The sequence below is a fragment of the Ascidia mentula genome, chromosome 7 (genome assembly GCF_947561715.1).
Source record: "Ascidia mentula chromosome 7, kaAscMent1.1, whole genome shotgun sequence".
NCBI classification, from domain to species: Eukaryota; Metazoa; Chordata; class Ascidiacea; order Phlebobranchia; family Ascidiidae; genus Ascidia; species Ascidia mentula.
Window position 1 is genome coordinate 11,045,560 of NC_138572.1, and position 12,843 is coordinate 11,058,402.

At 37.5% G+C, this 12,843-nt stretch overlaps 1 protein-coding gene across 1 annotated transcript in view; it reads left to right on the forward strand.

Moving 5' to 3' along the window:
• Nucleotides 1–12,843, forward strand: part of LOC145908976 (fibrocystin-L-like) — a 29,905-nt gene that overhangs the window by 16,082 nt on the left and 980 nt on the right. Inside the window, exons 45-87 of the mRNA XM_082996293.1 lie at nt 326–443; nt 502–591; nt 715–842; nt 912–1,054; nt 1,115–1,212; nt 1,307–1,465; nt 1,542–1,773; nt 2,014–2,272; nt 2,960–3,098; nt 3,294–3,464; nt 3,514–3,690; nt 3,780–3,933; nt 4,136–4,300; nt 4,362–4,476; nt 4,538–4,678; nt 4,802–4,907; nt 4,972–5,149; nt 5,232–5,398; nt 5,464–5,550; nt 5,681–5,914; nt 5,980–6,077; nt 6,194–6,329; nt 6,387–6,556; nt 6,639–6,808; nt 7,117–7,265; nt 7,473–7,635; nt 7,812–7,923; nt 8,024–8,150; nt 8,228–8,404; nt 9,003–9,180; nt 9,255–9,409; nt 9,743–9,914; nt 9,986–10,048; nt 10,180–10,306; nt 10,396–10,489; nt 10,542–10,663; nt 10,760–10,879; nt 11,121–11,186; nt 11,361–11,543; nt 11,787–12,011; nt 12,124–12,182; nt 12,316–12,443; nt 12,516–12,694. Of these exons, the coding sequence (XP_082852419.1) occupies nt 326–443; nt 502–591; nt 715–842; nt 912–1,054; nt 1,115–1,212; nt 1,307–1,465; nt 1,542–1,773; nt 2,014–2,272; nt 2,960–3,098; nt 3,294–3,464; nt 3,514–3,690; nt 3,780–3,933; nt 4,136–4,300; nt 4,362–4,476; nt 4,538–4,678; nt 4,802–4,907; nt 4,972–5,149; nt 5,232–5,398; nt 5,464–5,550; nt 5,681–5,914; nt 5,980–6,077; nt 6,194–6,329; nt 6,387–6,556; nt 6,639–6,808; nt 7,117–7,265; nt 7,473–7,635; nt 7,812–7,923; nt 8,024–8,150; nt 8,228–8,404; nt 9,003–9,180; nt 9,255–9,409; nt 9,743–9,914; nt 9,986–10,048; nt 10,180–10,306; nt 10,396–10,489; nt 10,542–10,663; nt 10,760–10,879; nt 11,121–11,186; nt 11,361–11,543; nt 11,787–12,011; nt 12,124–12,182; nt 12,316–12,443; nt 12,516–12,694 (6,234 nt within the window). The remainder of the gene's footprint in view (nt 1–325; nt 444–501; nt 592–714; nt 843–911; nt 1,055–1,114; nt 1,213–1,306; nt 1,466–1,541; nt 1,774–2,013; nt 2,273–2,959; nt 3,099–3,293; nt 3,465–3,513; nt 3,691–3,779; nt 3,934–4,135; nt 4,301–4,361; nt 4,477–4,537; nt 4,679–4,801; nt 4,908–4,971; nt 5,150–5,231; nt 5,399–5,463; nt 5,551–5,680; nt 5,915–5,979; nt 6,078–6,193; nt 6,330–6,386; nt 6,557–6,638; nt 6,809–7,116; nt 7,266–7,472; nt 7,636–7,811; nt 7,924–8,023; nt 8,151–8,227; nt 8,405–9,002; nt 9,181–9,254; nt 9,410–9,742; nt 9,915–9,985; nt 10,049–10,179; nt 10,307–10,395; nt 10,490–10,541; nt 10,664–10,759; nt 10,880–11,120; nt 11,187–11,360; nt 11,544–11,786; nt 12,012–12,123; nt 12,183–12,315; nt 12,444–12,515; nt 12,695–12,843) is intronic.

Genomic DNA, 12,843 nt, shown 5'->3' on the forward strand with positions numbered 1-12,843 from the left:
ATTACTTCTTTTTTTTATTTAGTAATTTTACAATTTTCGTATAATCGGAATTTTAAACCCAACTTTCTTCTGGGTCAAGTATGGACTAAATGTTAAATAATTTCCCTCATTTGAATATGTGTTAACCCAACCACATTTCTCTGCATGTGGTCCCCGGTTGTGTCAGGAAACGCAGCACTGTGTCTGTAGTTACCAGACTAAACTTGTTCTGTCATTCTGTTTTTAGATCTGTCCACTCAAAAGAATTATTATGTCATAAATTTGCAGGATTTACTAATGTATTTTTGGGAATTTTCTTTCGTTACATTTATCGTGTGATTGTTAGATTACTGTGAAAGACCCAGTACACTGGAAGGCTGATGATTTGATTGTGATCGCATCCACTGGACTTCGACATTCGCAAATCCAGAACGAGCTACGTACAATAACTGCAATATCAACTGGTTTGTATTGTGTGATAAATGAGTTCAAATTAAACTTGAGTATTTTTAATTGATGAAGATGGTAGAACTCTGACCCTCAACCAAAGCTTGGAATATACACATTTGGGGCAAAGTGAAACGTTTGGATCACGAACAGTAAATTTTAGAGGTAAGAACCAGAATTTTAGCACTAATTATACCTTGTAGGTCGAAACAGTTTCCACTAAGCCATGCACAGCTGATAACTTTTTACACAAAATATTTCTTTGTTTCATATGACATTTCAAAACAGCCGAGGTTGGTTTGTTAACAAGGAACATTCTTTTCCGCGGATCCAACGACCACGTTTGGCATGACCCAATAGAAAAATGCGAGGAAGGATTTCAAACCGGACAATTTGCCAAACAAACCTGTTTCCAGGTACATATTGTTCAACCTAATGTCACGTTTACAACCAAGAAAGTTTTTCACTAATTGAAATTGATTTAGGGACGTTTCGGTGCTGAGGTTGGGGCTGATCAGTTCGGGGCATCAATAATGATTCATCCACAGAACTTTGACTCTGGTGAAGCAGTCGCTCGTATTGAATATGTTGAAGTTAACTACGCTGGACAAGCGTTTAGGCTTGGCAGGTAATATTTCCAAAAAGTGTTGTATCGGTGAATGTTTGACTGGTAAGAATTCATTCCTAGATATCCAATTCACTGGCATTTGATGGGAAATGTTAGTGGAATGTATGTAAGAGGATGCGGAATCCATCAATCGTTCAACAGAGCTGTCACCATTCACGGTAAAAAAATCGTTGTTTAAAGACCGTTGCACAAAATTCGTCGCAGTAACCAGTAGAAGCAGAAAATAACTGATCGTAAATTTATTCCTGAAAGGAACTCACAATCTCTTGGTTGAACGAAATGTGATTTACAACATTATGGGAGGAGCCTTTTTTATTGAAGATGGAATCGAAACTCAAAATGTTTTGCAATATAACCTGGCTGTATTCGTGAAACAGAGCACTTCGCTACTTAACGACGACGTAACTCCAGGTAATTACGGAAAATTTGATTTTATGTTCCTACATGTTTTTTGCGTTAACGTTTACTTGACTCCTAATTTCCTCAGCGGCATATTGGGTAACCAACCCTGACAATGTAATACGTCACAATCACGCGGCGGGAGGAACCCATTTTGGCTTCTGGTACCGAATGCACGAACACCCTGATGGTCCCTCGTTCACTCCCAACGTTTGTCAACAAAATGTTGAACTTGGTCAGTTTGAAAACAACACCGTCCACTCACAAGGATGGTTCGGATTGTGGATTTTCCAGACATATACACCAGTTGTTGGTGGAGTGTGAGTTAAACATGGGATTAGGAATGAACAAATGTTCCTACCATATTAATCCCTAGTGGTCAATTGCTACTAGTTGCATAACCTTTGGTTTGTAGTAATAACGAATATAATGCATATAAACTTTAAATTAAACAAAACTTTTAGAATTTCAGAAATATTTTGACCCATAGATCTCCAATAGACAACTTAGTTTGGTCTTAGGATCGTTGCATTAAAAACTTTTCACAATTTCAATAACAGATGTGGTGGAAATGATCCAAGCCCAGCCAAGTTCAAATCCTTAACGACCTGGCATTGTGAAAAGGGAGCAGAATGGGTAAATTGTGGAGCGATTCAATTCCACGACTTTGTGATGGTGAACAACGAAGTGGCCGGAATGGATCTTAAACGCATCAGAGGGTCGCCATGGGGTGAAGAAAAAGGTTCTGTGATCAAAAACTCGCTTATTGTTGGTCATTCCGATGTTTCCACAAGTGGTTTTGAAACTAATATCGGCATAGTAAGTATATCAAGTCTTACTTCTACTAAAAAGTGCAGTTCATAAAAATCTCCTGTGGGACTACGATGCCTAAGGGAACAGATAAATCTATGGCATATGTAACACGGGTTTGACCGCACCGACAGCAAAGTATTCTTTTATTCTGCGCCACAGTTAACGAACTGTGACACGTTCACTAAACAAAACAAACACATATTAGCGAACAGTGACACATGTAACACAGCAGACAATATTTAACTCATCATTACAAGATGCACAAGGACCGACTTCGAATCGCATTCGGTTGCACCAGGTAAATTTACGTTAGGCAGTCACTATTTAAGTTATCAACTTGTGTCAATTCACTTTTCAAATATAATTTAACCACCAAAACAGTTTACTGCACGCGGACAAGTTCAACACGTGGCAAACATTAAGATTGCTGGCCTGGCACTAGCCTTGCATCATACATTTGGTAGGGGCATTGTGACGTTTCTATTGTTGTGAAATTACCTCACATGGACAGTTACGCGCACAGAAATCTTACAGCATATTTGTTCTCAGTATGACACCTCAAAACTATATCACCAAAACGTTAAAAACTTATAATTAATTAGCCACCAACAAACCACCATATTGAACAGAATTCTCGCAAATTTTGCAGTTTGATGCATATGATATGCAAATGCTTTTTTAATGTGCTTTTAGCAACTGCCACTTGGACCTGGAATGTTGTTGGACGGCGTGGAATTCTACAACTTTGATAGGTTTGGCTTTACTTTAGGATTCAAAGCCATAAAAGGATCTTGCTCGTCCACATGTGGCGGCTTTTACACCTGGCTTCAAAGTGAGTTTAGCAACATATATACCTTTCATACAAAACAAACTAAACTTGTTGTATAAAGTTATAAGTTATAATAAATAATAATTTTTGTGGTTTCAATGTAACACTACAATGTTAAACGCGTGTTTTGAGGATGAAATTTCTATTGATTAATATTAAAAATACTATTATTAATAATATGCAGTGATTGTTGTTTAGGAATGCAATTTATATCTGTTACTCGCAAAATCAATTGGCATTGGGAGCACGAAGCAGTGCTTGAGGATAGGGACGGCACATTTACTGGTCGTGATCACTTCACTAAAGTCCTGCCTAAGTCAGGTCTAATTGACTTGAGCGGGAATTGTTGGGTAAGCTATAGGTTAACCTGTACCGCACACAACGTAAAAACTTACGATATTTTAGCTTGCGGAAGAAGACACGTTGAACCAAGGGAATTTGCCATCAGCAATGTGCAAGCCAGAAGTGCGTTTTCATAGATTTGCGATAAATAACGTGGTTCCTACATCTTTGAGTGGAAAAGATCTAATTGTTTCAAACCAATACGGAAACAGTACTGTCTCTTACGGGTTTTTACGACTTACTCATCCGCAAGGTACATTTGGTTATTACGTAGCTTTTTTGTGCTTTTGGTTTGGAAGTGACCGAATGGCGAATAACAAGAAGGAAAACACAATCATTCAGGTTACATGGCACTTTTAACTGGCGAGAAAGATCACACTGTGCACTTTAAGAACAGGGAGCAATTTACAAACATTACTTACAACTCAGGATTTTATGACTTCATAGAAGGCGATTACGTCACTGTTTCACATAAATTTACACAGAGACCAGACAGGTGATTTTGAAGCTTATTTAATTGAATAATTTTTGTTACTTTGTTTTGCCTGAATTTAATAAATTTTACGTCATTTTATCCTAATTAATTATGCAAACTTGCAATAAAAAGCATTCTATTTTGCACCACATTGCTAACTTAATGCATGTATAGTTGTAACTTTCCTCGCATCTTAAATGTAATATATGTATGTTTTACCAAGGATTTCGATAAACGGTGTTGCTAAGTATGCCATTGAGAATGCCACGGAAATTAATGAGGAGACAATACCTTCTTTGCGAAACCTGGATTGGCATTACGACCAAGACAACAAGGTGTTCAAGTACTTGATTAAAAGACAAACCTCTGCGTCTCCCAACATTTTCAGGTAAGGATTATTTCTATGTTTTATGACAAAATAAATCTCCAGCTAAAACATCATTTTTTAGATGCTTTTATGAAGGCTGCATTCCACCACCCACATTTGAAATACCACCAGATCGTGAAGCTCCACCAATAGTTTCCCTCTGGTCAAATCAAACTTCTTCCTGCATAAACCGGACAGTAAGTACTCTAAAGTTCGTTTTATATTTTAACGCCTAAAGACACGATATTTATACAAAAGGACCCAATGAACCCAATCGTTTTGGCGGATTGTTGGGTGATAGTTGATGTCAACGAAATAACAGTTGATTCCTTAACAATCATCGGCGACCTCCAGTTTGAGGCATCGACGACCGTATCTGCTGAAACCATAATGGTTCTTGTAAGTACAAAATATTATTTTTTACAGGTGTATATTGTTTTCGTTTTGCAATAAAGTAAACGTTTTCTTCAGTAAACTGTATTGTGCTTGTTACGTAACGTACATTACACCACATTTTAACAGGGTCGTTTGATTGCTGGATTTAGTGAGTCAGATTATTTTTCAAACAATTTGACAATTCTCCTTCGAGGGAATCATACTTCCCCGGAGAAATTTCGTGAGCAACAATGTTTTAAAAAATGATAACCAAACTAAATATGTATTCGTTTTAAACAAACAACACTTTTTGTTAGTTGTTGGATCGAAAGCCTTGGGTTGCTTCGGAGGATGCGATTTGCATGGAAAGACTGAAGTTAACCATTGGGTGAAATTGGCTCAGACTGCCAGTGCTGGTGCCACTTCAATCGTGGTTTCGGCAGAAGTGGATTGGGATGTTGGAGATGAGATTGTTATCACTACAACTGGTTACAGGTAAGAAAAATATCACCAGTGGAATTAAAAACTATCCAACGGCAGTAAGGCATTGGCAGTATCTTATTTGATTAATTTTCAGTGCAAACGAAACAGAAAAGCATGTGATTACCAGTGTTTCTGGCAACACCATTGGTCTCGCAGGAACTTTGGCATACAGACATTTGGGTGAATCCTATAATATCAGCGGATTCTCATACGAAATGGCGGCTGAAGTAGGAATCTTGACCCGCAACATTAAAATCGTAGGTGGGTATAAATACTTGTTCCATTATTTTTTAAGTTCGAACAAATATTATTAAGAATGTTTAAAGGTGAGGATTATCCAACTATCGACGAAGAAGCTTTCGGAGCACGTGTGATTGTTGGAAGATATACATCTGGTGGTGCTTCAACTACTGGTAAGTTTGTACGGTTCAGACAGCCCGGTATTCTAATATAATATGTTTATTTAATATAGAAATGAAGACCAATATTTTAAACATTACATTCCAGATCATTTATCTCCACCAAAAATTAAGATTTTTTCAGGTTGGGCTCGTCTGAGTAACGTTGAGTTCCATCGAACTGGACAGGAAGGATGGACCGAACCTCACGATCCAAGATTCTCTCTTGCTTGGCAGAATACTGGAAACGTTGTGGCGTCACGACCATCTTACGTCAAAGGCTGTGCCTTCCACGATGGTTATTCGACTGCAATCGGAACATTTGGTGCCAACGGAATTTCCATTACCGACAACGTTGTTCATCGAACCATACACGACGGTATATTTTACACAGGAAAGATTTGGTCGCAAAATACATAAAATGATCGCTTTATGTTTTGACAGGAATCAGAATAACGGGAAGAAATCACCGGATTGAGAGAAATCTTGTCACTGTTTCCCTGTTTCCAGGTTCTTATGGAGACAAATTTGATCCCTCCGCAGTGAGTAGAAACAAATACTTAAGTATAAATTACTGTAAATATTTTATGCAATCTGTAATACTTATATTATTACATTGTGGTATCACTTAAAGGAGTCAATGTGTTTTACTCGTTAGGACTGGCAAGCAAATTTCGAAGTTTCTCAAGCTACAGACCTAATAATGAACGGCAATGCAGCTTCTGGTTGTGAGAGGTTGTGTTATCATATTGATGGAGAGGCTTGTGACGCAGGGGAAGAAAATGCATGGACAGGTTTGGTATAATTTTAGGGTGTGCCTGGTAAACACTGCAGAATATTTTTTAACTCAGGCAATGTTGCCCACGGAGGCTTACACGGAGTTCAAATCTTTACTGAAGATGGAATCGGATCTTGTTCAATGATTCGTAACTTTGTTATATACAAAGCCTGGGATTATGGAATCTATCATCAAACTGCAACAAGCGTTATTGTTAGAAATACTGTAATTGTCGACTCAACGGTAGTACCTTTTTCTATCTCATATTATGTTACGCAAAATATAGGTTTATGTACACAAATTAAAGCACTTATTTCTGATGAAGGTGGGATACTTTCCATTGATCTTTGGACCAGCTGCTCTCTCTCATGCATATGTTAACAAACATGCCACGATGGAAAATGTTTTGTGCGTGGGTCGCAGTGATATGTTCGATCCAACGCTTGATGTCATGGACGAAAGGAAAGACAAAAACTTGAAGATCAGATCGAAAGCGTAAGTAACCATGCGTGCTTGTTATTATGAAGAAACTTAACAGTCCTTCTTTGGCAGTTTTGGGTAAAAACAAATATACAGATCTAATGCGCTGCATTTCGTCACGTTATAATAAAGCATTACGAAATAACTTTAAGCATTACGAAATACAATGGTGTTTGTTATTTCAGTAGTGATATATATATGTATATACGGAAAAGGCATTTTTGATGTTTTTGTGTGTAATTTTGCTTCAATCAGCCCATTCTTTAAAAACAAGACAAATGTGGTTTGAAACCGAGCACTCAACTCAAATGTTTTTATTTCAGTCCCAGCAAAAAAGCTCCTGCAACGCCCACTGGTGGAAAGACATGTGTTATGTTGGCAATGTTTGCAAGTGGAACGAACGGGGCTCCGGCTAAAAACTTTAACGCAAACAAAAACTACCCGGCTATCCATGGACTACTCAATATTTCAGGTTAATTGTCAAAAAAAAATGTTTTCATAATTAAGAAATCAAGTAATATGCTATTGGTTGAAAGATTTCCACTTAAAATTATATATTGTTTGATATTTTAACTTAATTACAGTGTAATTCATGAGACTCAAAAATATAAATTTTACTTTCACTTACAACAATTGTGCGCAGGCCTCAGTGTAATTAACATACAAGTTTTTCTGTCAGGTTTAACTGCCTACTCATACCAACAACATGGAACAACCCGGGATCTCGTGTTTTACACCAACCCTGCCAACGAAGATGCTTTCCACCCAACTTACGTTGAGAGAATGAAGTGGATTGAGGTCGACGAAGCAAGCAAAGTTTTCATTGGTCGTCCAAATCCCGGGTATTTTACAATATATATCTCAAGACTCATAAATTGAAAAGAGTTTAACATGCATGCTAGTTTTACATAATTTCACTGTCAACATACTCAGTGTCAGAAATACTAACTGTAGTAAAATGTTTATGTGATACAGGAATTATTTTTTTGTTTTCTTAATCCCTTTTTTCAATTAAAAGCAAAGTGAATCCTTCGGATTGTGTGGATATGGAATGCGACGCGAAAAAGAAAGTTCTCATAAAAGATTTGGACGGAAGCTTTTTGGGTGAAGTCGGTGCTGTTATTCCCCAGGTTAGTTTAAATTATCTGAATATAAATGATTTAGAATACACATACAAAAACCTAAGTTTGTCTATATTTATCTCTAACAAATTAACTTGATTGTTTATAGGCTGAGTATGGTTGGGACGACCCTAATCGAATTAGTCTCGGACTTGGGGATTACCGCATTCCTCTGACAATGTTAACTGGTACGGATGGAACAAGAATTCCTGTGTCTGATATTGTAGAAAACAGAGGTATATATATTATTCACATTAAACCTTAAATTGATACTTATATAAAACTCCATGCTGACAAAGTTACCAATGTCCAGGCATCATTCGAAGCGACACTTGCAACTACGTTCCATCCTGGCAAGCTTATGACTGTCATGGTGAAGGAACACGTGATTACGCCATGTTAGTTATGGAAAGTTTGGACGGTGATACGGAAACTAGACGACTTTCACCCGTGGCTTTGCTTGGAGATCGATATATTGATCTTAACAATGGTAAAATTGGTATTATCAGTATTGAATGTACAAAATATCAAAATATTATAAAATGTATATATATAGAAGTGATACCATGCTTTCGCATAGCAAGGCAGGATCGCCCCACTGCGCAGGCCCTTTATATGTGGCGATCACAGCTCTAATATTCTGGGCCTGGTTAGCCCAGGGCCGTGAGTTCAAACCTCACCAAGAGATGCATGCATGCTCTTTCTTTTGTTAATTTAATGAATCATTGGGACTAGGATTTTAGCAGCAGATTGTATTGCATCTGGTGCCTAGGCTATATGAAGCAGGTCAGAAAAGATTTTAAAGCAAATAAACAATGTGAAAAAGCGGTAAAGGGCCATGCAAAGTTATTTTGGTGTCAAGAGTATTTTGGTAACGATATTTAAAACTGAAAATAGGTTTGACCATCAGGTATTATAATGAGGTACGAGCGAAAATCTTCTCTGAAGAACCCTAGTCGTTCGTACAGGCGAAACGTCATAAAATACAAATCTTTTTTAAACAAAAGGTGTATATTTGTCAGATTTGTATTTTACAACAAAAATATTGAAAGTTGTACAAAGCATAAACGCAATTAATGTATCTGCAGGACCGCAGGATCACGGTTGGTGTTTCGAATACACTTGTCAAAAGCGAATCTCAACATTCTACTTAATTGTCAGCACCAATACCCACTTTGACATATTCTGTACCGGTTACACCCCAAGAAAGATGAGATTCCATTTACTCAACGTTGCAGACACAGACACAGTTCGTCTTGGCATTTTGTAAGTGTTGGTGACTATTTTAAGGACCACTGTACATTTGATCATATTCCAAGAATTTTTCCATTTTTTTCCAGCTATGCGCGACCGGAGAGGTTGGACGTTTACAGAACTGAGTCCAAACTTTACATTCACGCCGAAAACTCGTACTACGATCACAAGAGAGAAATATGGGCAAAACGACGTCCATCGGCAAGCAACCCTGATGAATTTCGACCTTCCGTCGATTCCTGTAAGCTTGTGAAATTACCTACTTGTCAAAAGCAAGATTTATTTAAAAAGTTACAGGTTGAACCAAACCAAAAACTGTCGCAAAACTGTTACCAAATCATTCTGCATTTACGTAACAACAAATGTGGAGGATTATTTTTCTTTCAATACATAGCTTAAATCTGCCTTTATATCTTTAAATTTTAACCTACCAACACAGCAATGCTTGCAATAAGGGTTTCTGATCAATTGACTTTTTATTAAAATAGATGAATCGTTTTTACTTTTCACGGCGTGAGGTCAGACACCCGGAATACCCAAAAAATTAATTTCATGTTATTGTTCTTACCTGCAGCTGTAAACGGTGCAAACTTCATCGATCCTTATACCCGATTATTATATGTTACAATACGAGGAACTGAACCGATTGAAATTAGAACAAGTCCGTTGATCGAAATAGGATTTTCAATCGCAGCTCAAAGTATTGACGACTTTTTTGGCGAAAATATTATAAGAAATCTTGCCGCGTAAGTTTTGCATTTGTGTTCCTTATCATTTTTATGTTCAAGCGTTTATTCCTCTATTTTTCTCTCTTCAGGTTTTTGGACGTTCCCTCATATAAAATCCGGGTTGTGGATATCGTGGCAGAAAATTCACGCAAGCGCCGCTCGATCAGGTATGCACAACCTTACTTGAAACTTTTTTTCGTTGGGTAATATCACCAACGGATTAAAGAAAACTTTGAAGAAGAGTTTGCGAAACTGAACTAACAAATCGCACTTCATACTTTAGTCACCAAAAACGAGCAACTACTGTGTATGAAGTTACATTGGAATTTGGCGACGAAATTACAAACAACACCAACATTAACAGCAGTGTGGAACTCGATCCTGATACTCTGAATAATAAAACTGACTTGGTAAGTCAGTCATTTAACATACGCAGTTTATCAAATCATGCCTCTCTTTGCCTTCAGCATTTTATATCTTATTAAATCCTTTTCCACAGATTCTTCTTCACTTCCAGCAAGGCGATTTATCGGCTATTGTTAACGCATCCGTAATAGGAATGTCGTCACAGAGCGCTGCAACAAACAACACAGGTATCTAAACCCTCACACAATACCACGTGGTCATTCGTATTTTTATAAACAGATTACAGCCAAGGAGTAGTCGTCCACAAAGTTCCCAGAACTATGTCTATTGCCCTCGCGGACACGGTTGAAGAATTAACTGCTTTCCCGACGGCTGCAACTGTAACTCTTAAAGACAGTCAGGTATGTTTACCGCGAAAGCGTCGGTTATGAAACAGTTTATTGTTCTATGAACACGGGTAATTTATAATAAACATGGAAACACTTTTATAATTCTAGGGTGAAATTGTGGATACTTTGGGAGGTAATTGGATGATAACTGTATCGCTCGACAATTCTGGATCCAACGCAGATTCCTCAGCTGTGCTCAGTGGACAAACTACAGTTCCTATCTCAAACGTAATTATTTGGTTGTTATGTAGAAACTGTTTTCGATCAGAAATTTGATTGCAGATTAATTGAGTAAATTGTGTAATTGGGTGACAGCTTTTGCAGTATTTTTGAGGCGTAAATGATTACGGGTAGCTCTAACATAAAGATGTACCTTTTGCTCGGATGGAAATACTCAACGCGGCAAGCTGTAACTGTATTTACTAAGTGGCAACAAATGTGTGTAATATTCGATGTTGTCAACTTCCAGGGAAATGCAACTTTTAGTGATCTTACCATCTCACATGCTGGTCAAGGATACATTCTACGATTTGAAGTAAGTCGGCTTCCTAACAAAAGTAATTGTAGCGTTTTCTAAGATAATAACTTGACGGAACAAAATTGCAAAATACAAAACTTAATTTGTTTTACGGAATACCTCTAGTGAAAGAAGAGTTTCACCGTGTTAGCTGCTGTAAAAAAATAGACTGAAAATCTTAAACACTACCAGGTGTCGGAACCAAGTCCAGTCTTTGTTGGTCAACATGAAGTGATAGTCACTGTAAATCAACGTACAGTTCACCCTGCTTTCACTTCTGGAATCGGATCTCTCTACAACCACGATGATGACGTAGTTATGACGCTTCAGTTACGCGACAGTTCAGGAAACCTGCTTCAGAACATTGGACATAAAGTATACGTTTATATCATGGTCCAATTAGCTACATTATCATATGTTGTGAAACACAATATACATGAAACCATTTTTTCCGACTGGGCTACTCATTTTTCTTAAAGGAAGATATAAGTAACATTGGATTGTAACACAAGGTCTTTCTTGGCATGAGTGATTTTGCTTATTGTGTAAACAGAAATAGTTGCGATAAAACACAATAGTAGTCTTTGTTTTAATATTGTAACTGTAATTATAACACAGGGTCTTACCTGGCATGCGACAGTTTCACTTGACGATGACGTCATTTACGGAACATCCAACGTTTCTGGTGTAAATTCGTTTACGTTTGACGCAACCAGCGGTTTAATAACCACCACTGGTCTGAAAATTACCAACACGCAGCGTTATCACAAGTACAACTTGCTCTTCCGAGTTTACACGAATCCTCCAGCTTACGACATGAACGTACTCGCCGAACCCGTACAGGTTAGTATGGGTTTGTGATGTTTATTTTTCAATATATTTATACACTGCACTATTAAGTGACTGTATATAACTTTATTTTGTACTTTAAGCAAAATATGTAATTTGCTTTTAGTTCCATACTGCTGGAACAGATAACATTCACACAGCATCGGCAGCAACTCAAAGAGCCAGGTTAGAGCCAAACCTTTCAAGTGACAAAATATTAAATATTACGTCTTAGGCAACAGGTTGACAACGTTTTTGAAATGTAATGAATCTCTGAAGCTTCCGCATGTCTACCTATATGTGTTTTATTTTATCACAGAGTTCTAATCAACTCGCGACCATACACCAACGCGCAAAGATCATTGTTTAAAGTTTTCATGTACAACGAGTTTACAGATCTCCTCACATCAGCTTACATTGGCTCACTTGACGTCGCAGACACGACAGGTTTGTGAAAAGCCACTTATTAAATAATCTAACATTATTAACATAGAATAAACAAGGAGCTTTTCAATCAAGATGTCAACACTGAAGTGATTTTCGATCTGAATGCTGAGAGCACAGATCACGTGACACGGGCTGTGGAAAACTTGAAGAACTTTATCGAAGGATCTCAACAGATGAATTTCAAAGGAAATGAGATTACGTTTGCAAGTTCTCAGTGTGGACTTACAGTCGATACGATTTGCCTGATCACGGTAAGCGACGAGATCGTTTGGCTTATCTTGTGGTTTTATGAAACTGTACACAAATAGAATGAAACTTTCAGGTTAAAATCTGTCAGTATGTATTCAAATAGAATAAAATATAGAATAAGAGGAAGCTTGTTACAAAAGCGAAATATATT